Source organism: Neofelis nebulosa, chromosome X (genome assembly GCF_028018385.1).
Source record: "Neofelis nebulosa isolate mNeoNeb1 chromosome X, mNeoNeb1.pri, whole genome shotgun sequence".
Taxonomy (NCBI): Eukaryota; Metazoa; Chordata; class Mammalia; order Carnivora; family Felidae; genus Neofelis; species Neofelis nebulosa.
In genome coordinates this window covers 33,103,110-33,122,667 of record NC_080800.1, presented here as the reverse complement: position 1 = coordinate 33,122,667, position 19,558 = coordinate 33,103,110, and the positions used below count along the sequence as shown (strand labels likewise).

The following is a 19,558-nucleotide window of genomic DNA, read 5'->3' as shown; positions in this document are numbered from 1 at the left end:
CAAGACCCTGCTTCAGTCCATGCTTTTAAGGTGGAGTAGGAATGTAAACCTATTGTTCTCCAGTCCCTTTGACCTAGTGTTCCTACAGTTCTTCTGCCTCTTTGCGGATTTCTGGTGTTGTCCCTTTTATATGCTAGTTGGTCTTCTAAACTTTAGCTTTTTTTCTATGCCCAAGGACATAGGAAATTGTTCCTAGTCCTTCAGTACTATCCCCATTGCTATTTGCAGTGTTGGGGGTGGGGTTCCCTTTGTTACTGTGTCTCCATCTCTCTTGCTGTTCTCTCTTTCTTTGGTTGTTGAGAAGCTGTTCAGTCCTCAGTTTTTCTTCAGGAGGAATTATTCTGTTAATGAGTAGAATTTGGTGTTTTCTGTGGAGGAGGGGAGTTCAGGGTCTCCCTATGTTGCCATCTTGGACCTATACTAGAGTTTTAAGTGCCACTGGTTGTATATTTATCATAAGCAGTAAGTTTTACACTACCTTCTTATGTTTTTTTGATGTTTATTACCATCCTTTTATTTCTACTCAAACAATTTTCTTTAGCATTTCTTGTAAGGCAGATCTAATGTTGATTAACTCTCTCAGCTTTTGTTTGAGAAAGTCTCTCTCTCTCCATTTCTGAAGGATAACCTTGCTGGGATAACTTGGTTGAAAGGTTTTTTTCTTCACATGTTTTGAATATCTCATCTCATTTTCCATGGCCTAAAGTGTTTCTTTTGAGAAATTCACCCATTGTCTTATACAGGATTCCCTTGTATGTGACCTCTCTCTTTGGCTGCTTTAGAAATTCTTTGACTTTTGACAATTTAATTATAATCTGTCTTGGTGTGGCCCCATTCATGTTGAACATATTCAAGGATATTTTGGGCTTCGTGGATCTGGATGTCCATTTCTGTCTCCAGGTTTGGGAAGATTGTAACCACTATTGCTTTAAATATCTTGTCTATTCCTTTCTCTTCTTTTTCTTGAATCCCCATAATACAGATACTGTTTCTTTTGATTGTGTTCCATAAGTCCCCTAGACTTTCTTTATTCTTTACTTTTCTTCTAATAAGTTGATAATTTCAAGTCTTCTAGGTCATTTGCTCTTCTTGGTTGAGCCTGCTTTTGAAGCTCTTTATTGAATAATCAGTTTCACTTATTATATTTTTTAGATGTAGGGTTTGTTTTTGATAGTTCCTATTTCTTTGAACTTCTGTTATCATGCATTGTTTTATTTCACTGAATTGTCTATGTGTACTTTTAGTTCACTAAACTTTAAAAAGATTATTCTGAATTCTTTGACAGTTCATAGATCTTCGTTTCTTTAGTCATTTGTTGGGGATTTATTAATTTCTTTTGGTGGTGTCCCATTTACCTTACTTTTATCCTTGATTCCTTAAGTTGGTGTCTGTGCATTTGAGTAAATGTTCTCCTTTTCCAGACTTGACAGGTTCAGTTTAACAGAGATCATTCTTCACTAGTCAGCTTAGTTTGGGTTTCTGGACATGTCCAGAAACCCATGTCTGCTGGTAACATCCTTGGGTAGGTGAAGCTTGCTATTGGGTTCTGTTTTTGGGTGATGCCACTGCCTAAGCTCTGAGGTTGGCATGTAGGAATGGATGCCATGGGCTTAGAATAGTTGGACTGTCTTGGTTTCCTTCCTAAGCAAGGCTGTAGGATGGGCTCTGTGGTTTCCTAGGTTCTCTGGTCAGCGTCCTAGATGTTCAGGGCTGGGTAGTATTCTCAGCAGTAATGGGACTAATGAATTAGTATTATAGAAGGGCAACTCTGGAAATCTGATTTTCCTCCGTCTTCAGGGTTTGTTTTGCCATTTGTTCTAGTTGTTCGTTGGTTTAGTGATGTTTTTTAACTCATTTTGTAAAGTCTGTATTCCTTGTCACATGTGTTACTGTAGTCTTGTTTCTGTTATTATAGTGGCCAGCTAGTGATCTGAGAGTTTGTTAAACTCTCTCCCCCAAAGTATCCTGTTTTTAGCACATGGGCTCTCTTTGTGTGTTGGGGGAAACCTTCAACTTTTGGCCAGATGACATATAACTCTATCCTAACTTTCACTTTCTGCTTATGGAGAATCGGAGGTCAAAGTTGAGAGTTAAGAGCCTCTCAGATTTTTTTTTTTAGAGAATTCACTGAGCTCTTTATATGCATTTAGCCATCTAGATTCCTATGTGGAAGTTTTTAAAAGTGCTTATTCTCTTTATTCCCCAGCCTTTCTTCCCAAGGTTTTCAGTTTTCTGTTATTTTCCCCAAATGTTATCCCTTGTCCAGGTGGTAGCACCTAATGCATTTACCTTTAAGTGTTTTTGAAAAATATCCCCCAGGTGGTTGCTTCCAATTTGGGAGAGTTCTAGGTTAGGCAAAATAAAGGCAAGCCTTTGAGCTGGTACTTCAGGAAGCCAAGATACAGGGCTGAACAATCAACCTCAGTTCTTTGAGAATAAGGTCCATTTTACTTCCTCTGGTACTAGGAACCTATACTTAGAATGTGGGCTATTGTCTTCCAAGATGCCACTGAGAAAGGAAGCAGGGGATAAGGCCAAACGATTAAGGTTTTTCCCTTTCCTGGTTGCTATAAATTATACTTAGTTTCTAGAGTTCTGATGAAGTTGATGCCCAGAATTTTTGTCAGTTTATTTGATGCATTAAAAAAATTTGTTTATTTATTTATTTTGAGAGAGAGAGAGGCAGAGAGGGCAAATCCCAAGCAAGTTTTGCACTGTTAGCACAGAGCCTGATACAGGGCTCAAACTCACAAAATGTGAGCTCATGACCTGAGCCGAAATCAAGAGTTGCACTCTCAACCGACTAAGCCACCTAGGTGCCCCTATTTGCTGCTTTTGTGGAAGAACATGCGTTTGGAATTCCCTACTCCATGCTATTTCATTGACATCACTGTATGCTTGTTTTGACTTATTTTTTTTATAACTTGTTTTATTTTTTAAAATTTACATCCAAATTAGCATATAGTGCAATGTTTGTTTTTAAATAGGATTTATGAATATATTCAAATCATTAACCACAAATGCAAAGGGACTTATTGAAAATGTAGCAAGAAATACGGTGATGTTGGAAGTGACATAAACACAGAATCAGAGCTATTAACATTCTTTGGCTCTCTCTTCAGTTTTTGTGGACAGTGTATGTTAGTGGTCAGTGCAGTTTGCTTAGGAGTTAGGAACTGGACTAAAAAGAGCATTTTAAACCCTAATCAGTCTGTTAGTGGAGGAGATTCTGTAAATTGTGTGTGAGGAGGTATGAAATCGGACATTGATAGATGTTATATTACAGTGGTTGTCTAATTATGTTCATGAAGTTCTAGTGTTTGCTGTGACTTGGACTGACTTGAAGTAAGGTGAGGTTCCAAGCTTCCTATTTCTGTAGTGAACCACCAGCCTTATCAATTTAAATGCTTATTTATTTTTGAGACAGTGAGTGAGCGAGAAAGAGAGCACACAGGGGAGGGGCAGAGAGAGAGGGAGATACAGAATCTGAAGCAGGCTCAAGTCTCTGAGCTGTCAGCACAGAGCCCGTTGTGGGGCTCAACCCCACAAACCATGAGATCATGACCTGAGCCAAAGTGGGATGCTCAACCGACTGAGCCACCCAGGTGCCCCCCTCCCCTTTTTTTAAATACTTACTTTTGAGAGAGTTATCAATTTAACATATTAGGGTTCTATGAATTTTTTTCAAAGTTAGCTACCACTGCTAAAAACTTATAAAAATAACAACATAGACTAATATGCAGGACCATGATAAAAATGATTGATTATAAACACAGTGGGACTTTGTGGAAAAAGAATCTCTGTGAGCTGGAGTGGAATTAGGATTACACTAAATTAAATTACAAATTTATCCCAGACTTGGCCTGCTGCAAAATCCCAGGGATGACATCTATAAGCACCATTATTTTCTTATGACCCTAGTTTCACACAAAGTAGGCACTTTGTAAATATCTATTACCTGAGCTATGGAAGGAAATAAAATCAGATAGGCCTGTGGGACCAGATCACAGATTTTGAAGTAAAAAAATATAGAGATATAGATTGGATATAGATATATAGATAAAATGAGAACAAAATGTCATCATACAAAGTTTAAGGAAATGGTAGGTGATAAGAACTACAGCAGAAACACAAGCATGAAGACAGAAAACTGATATTAAAAAAGCCCTCACTTTAAGGTATTTGATGTTTTGGAGGAAGAGAATTAAAGGGATTAAACATAATTCTTGCCCTCAAAGAGCTTCAGGTGTGTAGAAAAGGTTTAGAAGAGGAGTAGGTTCAAGGAGAAGGATGGAAGAGCAGCTCTGGAACTTCTACCTTGAAGTTTTCTGAAATAAGAATTTAAAAAAGGAAGAGAGCCAAGTCCATATGGCCACAGCCAAGTATGAAATTTAAAAACCTGATCTCTTATGATAGATGTGAGAATAGTGTTATGTTGAAGGAGAGGTGTATGACGGAGCCTTCTAGGGTGCTAGAAATATCTTGATCTCGGTGTTGGGTTTCATGATGTATTATTAATCTGTATGTTATATAATTTTTAGAAATTGCTATATAGTTTTTAAAAAGTACCCTGTTATGTTTTAGACAACTCTTTGGGGATTTAGACTTACAAAATGGATACTCAGACTTACATTCAAGGAGAAATTGTAGGTATAGATGGTAAGTAAATCATTTTAATTTTTATACCATAAAGATCAAGTCATATTTACATTTGCTTGGTCAATGACCTATCACATCACCTTTTTAGTCTTTGAGGTAACTACACTTAGGAAGATGCCCTGTGGTCACAAATGTTTCCATCTTGTGCTTTCCTTTCTCATATTCTCAAATGTCAAATATAAGCTGTTAAAGAGGAAAAAAAACCCAGCTCCTTGGTATCTGAAGACAACACAATACCTAAGACTTGACACACTACAGCAGGGAGGGCCCTCTGGAGCAAGTGTTCCCATTTTGCATCATGCCAACATCATTCAAAAGTTAGTACAGAGTTTTTTCTTCTGCTGAGAATACCCTGAGGTATTCTCCAATTTAGGATTAGTGAACAGTATTTCTTAAATATGTAAGAAAAAAGAAACAATAATCTTCCCTTGTTAAAAAGACCACAATTAATAAAAGCTTATGCAGCATGTTATCACCTTACCGTAACAGAATTAATACATGGCAGAAAACAAATCTCTTGGGTTTAAAAATAGCTTTATTTAGCATACCAAAAACACAGAAACATAAGAAAAACCTTACCTAGTATAAACATAAAAATAGTTAAATATCATAATTTAATGTAAACCAAGTGTTTAAAAATGTGAATTATAATAAAACACATGCTATTTACACAGAACCAAGTTAAAGCTACCTCCACAGTTATTGTATCACATCATCAATCTTGAAGTCATCATTAACAATGAATCAAACACAACATTTGTATTTGTACTGGTCAATAAGAAAAAAAGGAATCCTTGAATTTACTTTAAACACATATAATTCATTGTGACATTCCAAGCAGAAAGGCAGAAAGTGCCAGTTCTGGGATCCCATACACAACCACTGCATCATGGAGGCCTGGAAATCATTCCATTGGAAGACTATGAAGCCCATTCTCTCATTTAAATGCAAACTGGTTGATTCAACTTAATTACTGCTTAAGAAAGGTACTAAATATATCTGCAAAAATAAACCTTTATTAAAAACGACCAAAGGTGAATGTAATATCAATCGTGTAAGAAAGGCAAAAGCATAAAAAATATTATTCCAGACAAGCCCCTTTAATTGTAACAAATGTTAAGAAACTCAGTTTATAAAACCAGAAGGGGTAGCAAAAGGGTTTTGAAAAATGTAAAACCCAAATCAAAATCAAGCAAAACGAACTAAGAAATGTTTCTTGAAGAAAGTGGTATTTTGTTATCCTGTCTTTATCACACAAATGCTGCCAGAGATCTGTGGCTAGTATCAGTATCACTACAGAGTAGTGTGTTGTCTTGGACCAACAGGCCAAAAAGCTGTATCAACTGATTAAGCGTTTGGCTTCTGCTTCAAGAATCAATATCCATTCTTATACTGCAATTCAGGTATCATTAAGAGGCAGCATTAAATCCAATATCAAGACTTTAAAATGTAAGATAAAGTTGCAAGTATATACATAGTAATAGAACATCCTGCTCCTTTGTCTGACCCTGTAATTCTAAAACTATGGGTCTCCAGACCCCTTTATACTCTTTAAAATTTATTAGAGATCGGGATGCCAAAGAGCTTTTGTTTATAGAGTTTATATCCATCAATATTTGCCATATTAGAAAATAAAACTAAAAAAAACTGTAAGCATTTATTTAAAAATGAAAGTCTATTACATGCTAACATAAATAACATTTTTAAGAAAATAGCTGTATTTCCTAAAACAAAAAAAGATTTGTGGGAAATGGCATTGTTTTGCATTTTCAACTTCTTTTTGAGAGAGTGAAAAGACAACTAATGCCTGTGTATTATTATGAAAATAGTTTTGATCTCACAGATGTCCTGAAATTCTCTCAAGGGCTCCCAGGGGTTCATGGGCCAGCCACACTTTAAAAACTGCTGGTTTAATGTAAGGCCTAATGTTAATAATAATAAAAAAAAAAAGCCCATAAAAAAGGAACCTTAATTTTCCTTTGAAAAAGAGCCAAAATAGCCACACACACACACACACACACACACACACACACACACGTCACTGGATCAAACACTCCCACTTTCAGCTACAACTAGAAGCCAAAAGTTACCATGTGCTCATGGCCAAATTCAAATTAATATTGTCATTTCTACTGAGATGAGGGTCAAGATTTATTAATTCTTAGTTCAGGAAAGATATGAAACCTATTAACTACATACATCTTAAACACATACATCTTAGTTTCCTTTCCAATATCTTCTTAATCCTGTTTGTGATAAGCTGGCTGTCGTCTCTTCAATTGGCACAGCACTGGGATAGACCAGAGTGACAGAAGTTTAACAGCAAGATACTCGGATCAGGAACACGTTAGCCATTTATGGAGCAGTCTACTCTACTTCTCACTATGTGAAGCCTCTGATAAATTTTAGGGAAACAGGGAGAAAATTCTCCCTTAAGCACAATAAGAGCAATGCTATGACCTTACACGCAGACAGCTCTTCACATCTAAAGAATTATTTTCATACACACCATCTCATTAGATCCTTTTAAAGCCCCTGGAGAAGGGCAGGATAAATGACATTATCCGTTTCAGAGTTCAAGAATCTGAGGTGTAGATATGGGTCTTTCCCACGGTACCAGGGCAAGTACCTTTTTTAGAGAACAGGATTAGAATTCGGGTCATCTGACTCCTGGTTCAGGGTTTCCCCCCAGCATTCCTCCTTCCTTGGGTTCCAGGGAAGGACTGGAGGGGGGCGGTCTGTAGGGATGGAGATGGAGGCGGCAGGATATGACTGACACTTACAAAACCTGTACTCCTTCTGCCTCATTAACCATTTTATCCAACACTAAGGAGGCTTGGGAGTGGCAGAGATATTTCCCTGACCAACAGACTGAATTTTCCATCAGTGCCTATATTAATGGAACAGCCCTCTTTTCCTTTCTGCGCCAGTTTCTGTTGGCAGTTCATTCACAGCCTGTTCCCTTTACTCCAAGAGCAAAGTAAATATCCTGCACTTTAAAAAATTTGACGAAAATACAAAATGAAATAGCAACAATGAAAATATGTGAAACTGTGCACCTGGCACAACAGACTTTGCAATCTTCCTCCACCAACTGGAGAGCAATACAAAAATCATAGTTCTCAATTTAATGGAAAACACCTCCTAATCATCTTGAAGCAAAGACTTCAGTCTATATAAAAACTAAGAAGATAATTTCAAGATTTTTACTAAATTCTTGGGTTCTTACAAATTCTGTGGTGGTAAGAGAAGGAGTAGACAGTAGAGTAAAAGGCACTGAAACAGCAAAAAGAAAATAATTATGGTCACAAATGAGCAAATGAGAAATCTGTATCTCTTCCCTGTCATTAATACATATAACTACTTTAGAAACTATCCTGCTGCCAGGAGATCCTCTCTGTATTTAACCAAGATGTTAATACAAATAGCATGAGCTATTCAGACACTAAGCAAACAGTGTTTAATTTTAGGAGTTAAGGGGAAGGCAGTCAACAATAACAAAATCATTCCTCCAAACTACCCAAATGCCACTAATGACCAATGGTATTCTTGCTATATACTATAAGTAAATTATCATTTATTGTGCCTTCCCTCTCTCCTTTTGAGATGTTTCTAAAATCAAGGTGGATTACATGCATTTTTTAAGGTAGCTGAAGAAAAAGGAGGTTAACAAAAGCCAGTAAGAATCAGAATTAGAAAACATACTAAGTTCATCTTATTTTCAAAATTCAACAGCATGTGGCTGGCTATGGTACAAGTTGTTGCTGTTCCCCCCCCCCCTTATTTTGGTGAGTAATGTTCTCTTTATAGGTGATTTAGACAGAAGTTAATGGCTTTTTAAGACACTTGCACATATACTGGGCTGATGTGCCTACGCATATGTATGCATAGAAGTACATACACACATATGTGTTACCTCATCACATCACATAAAGACCTCCACTAATATGTTTTTCCCTCTTCACATATTTTGATTAGCAAAAATGAGCATGGATAATGATTTTATAGTCGGAAACAAATCTAATGAAAATAAAATCAGAAAATGTGAAGTGGTATGCTGTCAGAGTCCAATACAATAAGTCAATGCACATTTATGTAGTGGTAAAGTGCTAGAAAGTTCTTTCATTAGTATTTTAAAAATGATTATAGTAAAAAGGTTACAGTTTCATTTGATGGTGGTGACCACAGGCACCATGGCAATGGCACTGGCTGAGTTGGAATTGATGATGTCCTCATACTCTGGGGGTGGGTCTAAATGAGGTTCTGTTTCACTCCTCCGGAGGGTCACCTGGCCAGTGGCTTCCTCATAGGTGGGTGGAGGATCGCAGTTGGATAGGCGAGTGGAGACAGAATCTGAGCGCCCAACTACATATTCCAGGAAGCCTGGTGACAATCCACTGCTATCAAACACTTCATCTGGTGGGGGAGGCGGAGTGATAATATTAAGGTGCTGAGGGAAAGGAATGTGGCCTTCAGTTACTGTCTGTCTGCGAGTTTTGTTTCTGAGGAAGCATCTCCAAATTAGGAAAATGACAAGAAGGATAATGAAGAGGCCAAAGATTAATGGAAAGGTAAGGTAAAACTGAAACCAGTCACTTCCTCGGTTACTCTCTCCTTGTTGGGCTTTTGTGTAGGTGTTCCAAAACTCCTTCTGAAAATAAAAGACATATTAAAAATCAGTATGATCAAAAGATGGGAAATATCAAAAGAACCAATGTCTGGATGCTATTAACATAATGACCCAAAAACCAAAACCAGATTTGTTGGCTCAAAGGACCTAAAGCCTATATATTTCATGACAAGAAATGAGAAATAAGTCAAGTTACAGTGTTCATTCTGGATCCTCTGTAAAATGGTCAGTCAGAACCCAAGAATCTTTTCAAGCCTGGGGAGTTAGTTATGTTCAGCTATGACCTTTTCTTTTTTTTTTTTTCTTTTAGCATTTATTTATTTTTGAGAGACACAGCAGGAGCAGGAGAGGGGCAGATAGAGAGGAAGACACTGAATCCGAAGCAGGCTCCAGGCTCTGAGCTGTCAGCACAGATCCCAATGTGGGGCTCGAACTCACAAACCGTGAGATCATGACCTGGGCTGAAGTCGAACACTTAACTGACTGAGCCACCCAGGCACCCCCAGCTATGACATTTTAGAAGGAAAAACAAAGCATGAGAGATTTCCTATTTCCCACTTAAACCAAATAATCTTCCCTTAAAAATGTCACATAACATTTTCCATGCCCAATTATGAAGTTTCTCATCAGTGAGATGTGAAACCCCATCATCATTAATGGTATGTGCTATGTTAGGCTATTATAGGCTTTCAGTAAACACTTTACAGATGAATGCTTTGTTTTCTCATGGTTGTGTTTGAGGTCTCTTTCCACCAGACCTTCAACTCCCTCTCCACCCCCAAAGTTTAGTACACAGATATTCACCGAATGTTGTAATTACACATTGCCCCTAGTAGAAAGCTCAGGCTAGTGAAGAAATTGTGTTAGGTTATTTCCTAACATAGACTATACTCCTGAAAGACACCAGGACTAGTAGTTCAAATCTTTAATATTTGTTTGGGGGGAAATACTGAAAACACAAAAAGGCAACCTGACCCAATTACTAGCTGTGAGACCTGGACAAGTTACTCTTTGTAAGCGTTAGGTTCCTCACCTGAAAAGCAGGATAATACTAACCTGTACTTTACAGGCTATCTAAGCATCATATGAGATAACATATATAACATATCTAACTAAGTCCCAGACATATAAACAAATAGTAGTTATTACAATTTTTGTATATCAAATCTCCGCCTCAAATTCACTGGTTAATCTATCCTGTAAGGAGACTACCCCTAATCCTATTGACTATTTTTTCAACGTTTAAACTTAACCAGTAAGTGCTTTTCTCACAATCCTATTTATTTGCAGGTACTACAAGTCACTGATAGTAAATATATGGCATCAAGGAAGGGAACCAGGCCATTATCCAAATGGGCAAATAGAGGGAGTTGGACTAGACTGGGGATTGTATTGCCAGATGTCCCATGATAGCATGGCATTAACATAAATCTATGAATCTGGTTAAAAATAAGACTCAGGGCACTAAAGCTGCTTGTTTTATAGTTATATACTTTACTTACAAAGGCTTTTTAAAAAAAAATTTAGCATTTACATTACCAATTCCTAGTCACTAGATCATCATCCACTCAGACTTAATTATACATACACTGCAAGATTCATTGCTCATTACTATTTTTTCTCCATCTTCCCTGATTTTGAAGTTGCTGTTCTGATTTATTTTGTAATTGAGTAGTCCTTTCTGAAAATTTTCCATACATGAGACACATGGGAAATAGTCTATAAAATTGTACAGCTCTGTGAATAGCTTTCCTTCACCCTGACCGGTAAATGTTACCATAATGATATTTCAGTCTCAGGTTGTAGCTATTTTTTTCCACTTCATAAATCTAGGTAGTATTCCATGGTCCTACAGCTTCCAATGTGCAGCTAAGAAATCCCACACTTGTTCAGTGGACTTTATTAGTTCTTATTTGTGAGATTTTACTTTAATCCTTCACTTCATTTTACCAGGATATTTCTGACGCTTTTGGTTTTGTTTTCTATCACTCTTATTTTGTACAATAGCGATTTGAAACTTTTGTACATTACAAAATGATCATGATAGGTCTAGTTACCATCTTTCACGAAAGTCATTCTAATATTATTGACAATATTCCCTTATGCTATACACTACATCCCCATGGCTTATTTTATAACTGGAAGTTGTATCTATTAATCCCCTTCACCTGTTTCATCTGTCCTCCTGCCCTCTGGCAACTACCAGTTCTGTGTTTTTAGGAGTCTGTTTCTGTTTTCTTGTCTTGATTCCACATGTAAGTGAAATCATATGGCATTTGCCATTTGCTGTCTGACTTATTTCACTTAGCATAGTATCTTCTAGGTCCATCCATGTTGTCACAAATGGTGAAATTTCATTCTTTTCTATGATTGAAAGTCCACTGTGTATATATATACTACATCTTTATCCATTCACTTATGGATAGACACTTAGGTTGCTGTTGTAAAGCTGCAGTGAACATAGGGGTCCATATATCTTTTTGAATTAGTATTCTCATTTTCTTCAGATAAATACCCAGAAGTGGACTTGTTGGATGATATAGTAGTTCTATTTGTAATTTTTTTAAGGAACCTCCATATTGTTTTCTATAGTAGCTGCAACAATTTACATTCCCACCAACAGTGTACACCCTCACCAATACTTGTTATTCTTGTCTTTCTGATACTAGCCATCCAGGCAGGTGTGAAGTGGTATTGCATTTGTGGTTTTGATTTGCATTTCCCTGATGATGAGTGATGCTGAACATTTTTTCATGTATCTGTTAGCCATGTATAGGTCTTCTTTGGAAAAATGTCTACACAGGTCATCTGCCTATTTTTTAAATGGGTTTTTTCTGTGTTGTTATTGAGTTGTAGGAGTTGTTTATATATTTTAGATATCAACCCTTTATCAGATATATCATTTCCAGGGGTGCCTGGGTGGTTCAGTTCCTTGAGCATCCAACTTCCGCTCAGGTCATGATTGCACGGTTTGTGAGTTGGAGCCCTGTGTAGGGCTCTGTGCTGACAGCTCAGAGCCTATAGCCTGCTTCAGATTCTGTGTCTCCCTCTCCTTCTGCCCTTAGCCACTTACACTCTCTCTCTCCCTCAAAAATAAAATGTTTTAATTAAAAAAAAAAAGATACATCATTTCCAAATATCTTCTCCCATTCAGTAGGTTGTCTTTTCGTTTTGTTGGGTTTATTTTGCTGTGTGAAAGCTTTTTAGCTTGATGTAGTCCCATTTGTTTATTTTGCTTTTTTTAAAGTAAGCTTCACACCCAGTGTGGAGTCCAATGAAGGGCCTGATACGGGGCTTGAATTCATGACTCTGAGATCAAGACATGAGCTGAGATCAAGAGTCAGATGCTTAACCAACTGAGGCACCCAGGTGCCCCTGTTAATTTTGCTTTCGTTGCCCTTGCCAGAGGAGACCGATCAAAAACAAAAATTGCTAAGACTGACATCACAGAGCTTACACTACCTAAGTTTTCTTGTAGTTTTATGGTTTTAGGTCTTACATTCTTTAATCCATTTTGAGTTGATTTTTGTATATGGTATAAGAATGTGCTCCAGCTTCTTTTGCATGTAGCTGTCCAGTATCCACAACACTATTTATTGAAGAGGCTGTCTTTTTGCACTGTGTGATCTTGTCTTCTTTGTCATAATTGACCATGTAGTGTGGGTTTATTTCTAGGCTATCTATTCTGTTCTATTGATCTATGTGTCTTTGTGCCAATACCATACTGTTTTGATTACTATAGCTTTATAGTATAGTTTTAAATCAGAGATCACGACACTCCAGCTTTGTTCTTCTTTCTTAAGGTTGACTTGGCTATCTGGGATCTTTTGTGGTTCATACAAATTTTAGGATTATTTGCGAACGTTTCTTGAAAAATGCTATTGGTATTTTCGCTGTGGGTAGGATGGACATTTTAACAGTATTCTTCCACTCCATGAGCATAGTATGTCTTTCTATTTACTTTTGTTGTCTTCAATTTCTTTCAAGGTCTTAAAGTTTTCAGAGTACAGGTCTTTTACTTCCTTGGTTAAGTTCATAGGTACAGTATTCTTTTTTGATTCAATTGTAAACGGGAATGTTTTCTTAATCCCTCTTTCTGCTTTATTTAGTGTATAGAAGTGTAATAGATTTCTGTATATTAATTTTGCATCCTGCAACTTTACTGAATTCATTTAGTCTAATAGTTTTTTTGGTGGAGTCTTTATATATAGTATCACATCATCTGCAAGTAGTGAAAGCTTTACTCCATTATAATTTAGATACCTTTAATTTCTTGTCTACTTGGTGTGGTTAGGACTTCCGATACCACATTGAATAAAAGTGGTAACAGTGGGCATCCTTGTCTTCTTCTTGATCAACAGGAAAAGGTTTCAGCTTTTCACCATTGAGTATTATGTTTGCTATTGATTTTATCATATATGGCCTTTATTATGTTGAGGTACAGTCCCCCCATACCCGTTTTGCTGAGTTTTTAATCATAAATGAATGTTGAATTATGTCAAATGCTTTTTGTCTATTTTAATCATATGATTTTTATCCTTCAATTTATTAATATGGTGTATCACATTGATTTATTTGTGAGTATTAAATCATCCCTGCATGCCTGGAATGAATCTCACTTGGTTATGATGCTTGGTCTTTTTAGTGTATTGTTGAACTTTGCTCATATGTTGAGGATTTTTACATCTATGTTCATCAGAGATACTGGCATGTAATTTTGTGGTTTTTGTCTGACTTTGATATTACGGCAATGCTGGCCTCGTAAAATTAGTAAGTGTTCCTTCCTCTTTAGCTTGGAATAATTTAAGAAGGGTAGTTATTAATTCTACTATTTAGAGCATGAGCACCAAATATGATGACTGTCAGTTCCATCATTAGCAAGTTAGGATGAGATTGCAAAAATAGTGTCTTTGTGAGGATGAAGTGCTGGCTGGCAATGTCCCTACGGGTTCCTGCTTCTCCTGTAGCCACTTTAAAATTAGTAAGTGGGTCTGCCTCAGTGTGGTCTAGGTACGTTTCAGTCTGTTGCTTGGATGCTGGCTATCAGGGCAAGTGGGTTTAAGAGCAGAATCTCCATTTCCCACAGTTCTACAATTCTCCTGGTCTTAATCTCCATTGATTTTCAAAACTGGACATTTTAGGGGTTCACCTCTCCAGTGCTGGCCCTCAGGGTTGTGATTTCTGATGTGGGATATAATCCCTTCAACTCTTCAATGGAGAGTACTGGTTGTGGGGTTACTACATCAGGGGTGGGTTCCCAGGTGAGGCCATGTCTCTACTTCACTTCCCCCTCTTGATACATCTCTTTTGTCATGGAGGTGCAGTTCATCTAGTTCCCAGGTCCTTTACAAAACAAAAAACCCCAAAACTCTATATCTGTAAATTTGTGGTATTCATGGGAAGAAGTGAGTTCTAGGTCTTCCTATGCTGCCATCATGAATCCCCTCACACACAGGCTTTGAAAGTATGGTGGGCATAAAAATGACTCAAAGCCATCTGTGTTCCACCCCTGAACTAGATCGGTTTTTTATTTATTTTTTATGTTTATTCATTTTTGAGAGGCAGAGAGAGCATGGGAGACACAGAATCCGAAGCAGGCTCTGAGCTGTCAACATAAAGCCCCACGCAGGGACTTGAACCCACTGTGACAGGGTGACCTGAGCCAAAGTTGGACGTTTAACCAACTGAGCCACCCAGGTGCCCCTGAACTAGGTCATTTAAAAGGTACATTACTCCAACATTCTGTGATTCTAAGATAAATTTGGGCATAATATTGTATGGTCTACTAAAGGCTATGTACAGATGAAAATATATAAGGTTCAATATTAAAATAAGCCAGAAGTAGAAATAGCACACCCCAAGAATACAGCATTTATTTTAGGACAGTACCAAAACCTTAAATTGTCAGGTGATTCATTTATTTCATGAATACAAATTTAATCACAGGTCAAAATTTAGGACATTTAGGAAAAAAAAGTAAATGTGCTTCTGTATGTGTACACTATTAACTTTTTGTATAAAATTACCACTTTTAGGATGGCCATCTTTATTTCTGATTATAGGATAATATATAAACATCTAAAAAAATATAAATCATATCACAAAGGTATAATCACTATGAATATTTTATATAATTAAGAAAACGTTTTACATCTATTTTGTATCAACTAAAATTTTAATTTACTAATAATTTATTTTGGAGACCTATCAAATATCTTATTTGTGGTCAATTTTATCTGACAATGACAATTTTCTCTGTTTCCTCCTAATCTCTCAAATCATATGTATTTGGTTTTTGTGGATAATATTAAATGGGGGAGACAGTGATTTCAAACAATTATATAATGCTAACCTTAGATAAATACAATAAAAAGTGGCTCTTTTTATACTGTCCTACACTTTGGGATAATTAAGCATCAATAATGCACATGAAAATGATTTTTTTTTCACGCTTGGCTTGTATAATTAAATTTCTCTGGTTTATGTGGCATCCTGGGAAATAACCTACAGCCTAAAATAATCAACTTATATTTTTAAGTGTTACAAAGCTTACACAAAAAGTATAAAACCAGATTTTTAATTTTATCTATAATAACTCAATCCACACCTAGCAATAAAGGTGTAACTATCATTCCCACTCAAAGATGAGGAAATGAAGGCAGAGAGAGGATACCTAATAATAAACCCAAGATCATTTAACACATAAGAGACCAGGCATGCATAGCAAGCCAAAAAGCAATCTGCCTTGATCCATAAGATATTCTGAACCCATCTGGCCATTTTTCTAGAAAATTCAGTCTTCTCATATTAAATGTGTAGTCAAAAGCAAGCTGGCTCATTTTACAGATCAAAGTAACGTTATCTGAATAAAAAAGTAATGACATTTATTTTTTTGGGAACTAGACTTAGAATCACATGAAAATTCACATGAAGTAAGGACTAATATTATAATTGTTATTCAAACAAAAAGCCCCAGTTTATATCTCTGTAAGCTATATAAGTGGTCTTTTTAATGAAAGCAGCCAAAAGGTGAGCATATGATTACAAGACATTGTAAAGCAGTGCTTTTAGAGAGAAGAGGAATTTTGTTTAATGAGTAATCATTAAAGGTCACAGTAGTTTTAGAGAAGGTTAAAATTATACAAATAATGAATGGAATCTGAAGAGAGGTCTGAACCATTTCAGAGGGAGGAGCCCCAAAAGGTAAATGTTTCATTACAGTAGGTGAGTTTCAGAACAAAATTTTGTATGTACAGTACTGTCCTTTTATAAAATGTGTGCTTTTCTGTTGTGAATTTTCTCACTGCCATTTATGAATAGTCAAATTCTATTCCAGTTGCTCAGATTTCATAATTGGAAGGAGGAGGATAAACATGTCCTACAATCTGATTAATCAGCTTAGAACATAATAAAGTTTGGAACTGGGTTTGTATTGATGAAAGGGCCCAGAAGCATTTATACCCAGTGCTCACAAGGCTTCTCCCTTTCCTGAACAAGTACAGGCAATACTCCTGTATTATCACATTTCACAGCTATTGTGTTTCTTATAAATTGAAGATTTGTGGCAACACTGTGTTGAGTAAGCCTGTCAGTGCTATCTTTTCAACAGCAATTGTGTCCCTGTCACATTTTGGTAACTCTCAGAATATTTCAAACTTCGTTATTGTATTTGTTACAGTAATCAGTGATCTTTGATATCATTATTGTAATTGTTTTGGGGTGCCACAAAATGCACCTATAGAAAGGGGGGGGGGGTAAACTTAAACGTTAAATATGTTCTCCTAAAGTGTTCAAGTGAAAATAAGACTGACACATTGCTCACTTTAAATCAAACACAAATCCTGTCAAAAGCCAAGACAGGCCAAAATCTAGGTTTTCTTGAAGGAAATTGAAAGTGCTTGTCCATTGAACATACAAATAACATAACATTCCCTTATGACAAAGCCTAATCCAGAACAAGGCCCCAACTCTCTCCAGTTCTATGCAGGCTGAGAGAGATGAGGAAGCTGTAAAAAAAAAAAAAAAAAAAGTTGGAGGCCAGCAGAGGTTGATCAAGGAGCCAACTTCCAATTCCATGAAAGTGCAAGGTGAAGCAGCAAGTGCTGATATGGGAGCTGCAGCAAATTACCCAGAAGCTCTAGCTAAGACAATGAAGAAGGCTACACTAAATAATAGACTTTCAATGGTGAAGAAACAGCCTTGCATTGAAAGAAGATGCCATCTAGGGCTTACCTAGCTAGAGTACAGAAGTCAATGCCTGACTTCATAGCTTCAAAATATACACTGGGACACTTGGGTGGCTCCGTCGGTGGAGCATCCGACTCTTGATTTCAGCTCAGGTCATGATCTAGCCATTGTGAGATTGAGCCCCATGTTGGGCTCCATGCTGGGCATGGAGCCTGCTTGGGATTCTCTCTTTCCCTCTCTCTCTCTCTGCCCCTCCCCAGCTCGCACTCCTCTCTCAAAATAAACATTTAAAAATATATATAAGCTGACTCTCTTGTTAGAGGCTAATGCAGCTGGTGACCTTAAGTAACTAGAAGTTACAGAATTAAAGAATACAATAATTGAACTAAAAATACACTAGAGGGGTTCAATAACAGAATGGATGAAGCAGAATTGATGAGTGAGCTGAAATATAATGGACTTCATCCCATAACAAAAATATAAAAATGTAGTCTATCTACATAGAATATACTATTATGAACCTCATGGTTACCACAAACCAAAAACCTGTAACAGATATGCTTGGATTCCTTTCTTTATATTTTTTGTGTAACACTAAAGAAAGTCATCAAGTCACAAGGGAGGTGAGCAAGAGAAAAAGAAAGGAATAGAGAAGAACCACCAGAAAACAACAAGACCGCAATAAGGACATACCTACCAATAATTACTTTAAATGTAAATGGACTAAAAGCTCCAATCAAAAGACATAGGGTGAATGACTGGATTATAAAAAAGACCTATGTATATGTCTACCAGAGACTTCAGATGTAAGCACAAACACAGATCAAAGTGAAGAGATGGGTAAAGATATTCCTTGACACATTAGACCAGATGGACTTAACAGATATATACAGAACATTCCATCCCAAACAACAAAATGCACATTTTTCTCAAGCACACATGGAACATTCTCCAAGATCACATATTAGACCACAAAACAAGTCTTCTATTTTTTTTTGTTGTTTATTAATTCTTGAGAGAGAGAGAAAGCACAAGCAGGGGAGGGGGAGAGAGAGGGGAGACACAGAATCTGAAGCAGGCTCCAGGCTCTGAGTTGTCAGCACAGAACCCAACACAGGGCTTGAACTCACAAACAGCAAGATCATGACCTGAGCCAAAGTCGGACACTCAACCGACTGAGCCACCCAGGCACCCCCACAAAACAAGTGTTAAGACAAATCACATCAAGCATCTTTTCCAACCACAATGGTAAGAAACTAGAAATAAAGTGAGTAAATCACAAATATGTAGAGATTAAACAACATGCTCCTGAACAACCAAGGGGTCAAAGAAGAAATCAAAAGAAATTTAAAAATACCTCTAAAATGAAAATGGAAGCACAACATACCAAAAGTTATAGGATGTAGCAAAAACGGTTCTAAGAGGGAAGTTCCTGATAAATGTGTATAATAAGAAACAAGAAATCTACAGAACCTACCTTATACCTCAAGGAATGAAGAAGAAAAAGCCCAAAGTTAGTAGACAGAAGGAAGTAACAAAGATCAAATGAACCAAAAAATAAATAAAAGAGGCACTAAAGACAACTGAAAAGATCAATGAAACCTGGAGGTGGTTTTCTGAAAGGATAAAGAAAAGTTACAACTGATACCACAAAAATGCTAAAGATCATAAGAGAATACTAGGAACAATTATACATCAACAGATTGGACAACCTAGAAGAAATGGATAATATCCTAGAAATATACAACCTACTAATACTGAATCATGAAAGAAAGAGAAAGTCTGAACAGACCAGTTACTAGTTAGGAGACTGGATCAGTAATCAAAAACCTCTCAACAAACAAAAGTCCAGGACTAGATGGTTTCACTGGTGAATTATACCAAACACTTATAGAAAAATTAATACAAATCCTTCTCAAACCATTCCAAAAAGTAGAAAAGGACAAAACATTTCCAAACTCATATAAGACCAGCATTATCCTGCTATTAAAACCAGATGAGGACATCACATGAAAAGAAAATTACAGGCCAATATCCCTGATAACCATAGATGTAAGACCCCCCCCCCCACACACAATATTA

The 19,558-nt window shown here is 36.8% G+C and overlaps 1 protein-coding gene across 3 annotated transcripts in view; it reads right to left on the bottom strand.

Moving 5' to 3' along the window:
* Window positions 1-5,176: 5,176 nt before the first annotated feature.
* The window catches only part of PRRG1 (proline rich and Gla domain 1), a 496,749-nt gene continuing 482,367 nt past the window's right edge, over window positions 5,177-19,558 (bottom strand). For all 3 annotated transcript variants that reach the window (XM_058714385.1, XM_058714386.1, XM_058714387.1), the window contains exon 4: window positions 5,177-9,310. In XM_058714385.1, coding sequence (XP_058570368.1) covers window positions 8,825-9,310 — 486 coding nt within the window. In that variant the 3' untranslated portion in view covers window positions 5,177-8,824. The remainder of the gene's footprint in view (window positions 9,311-19,558) is intronic.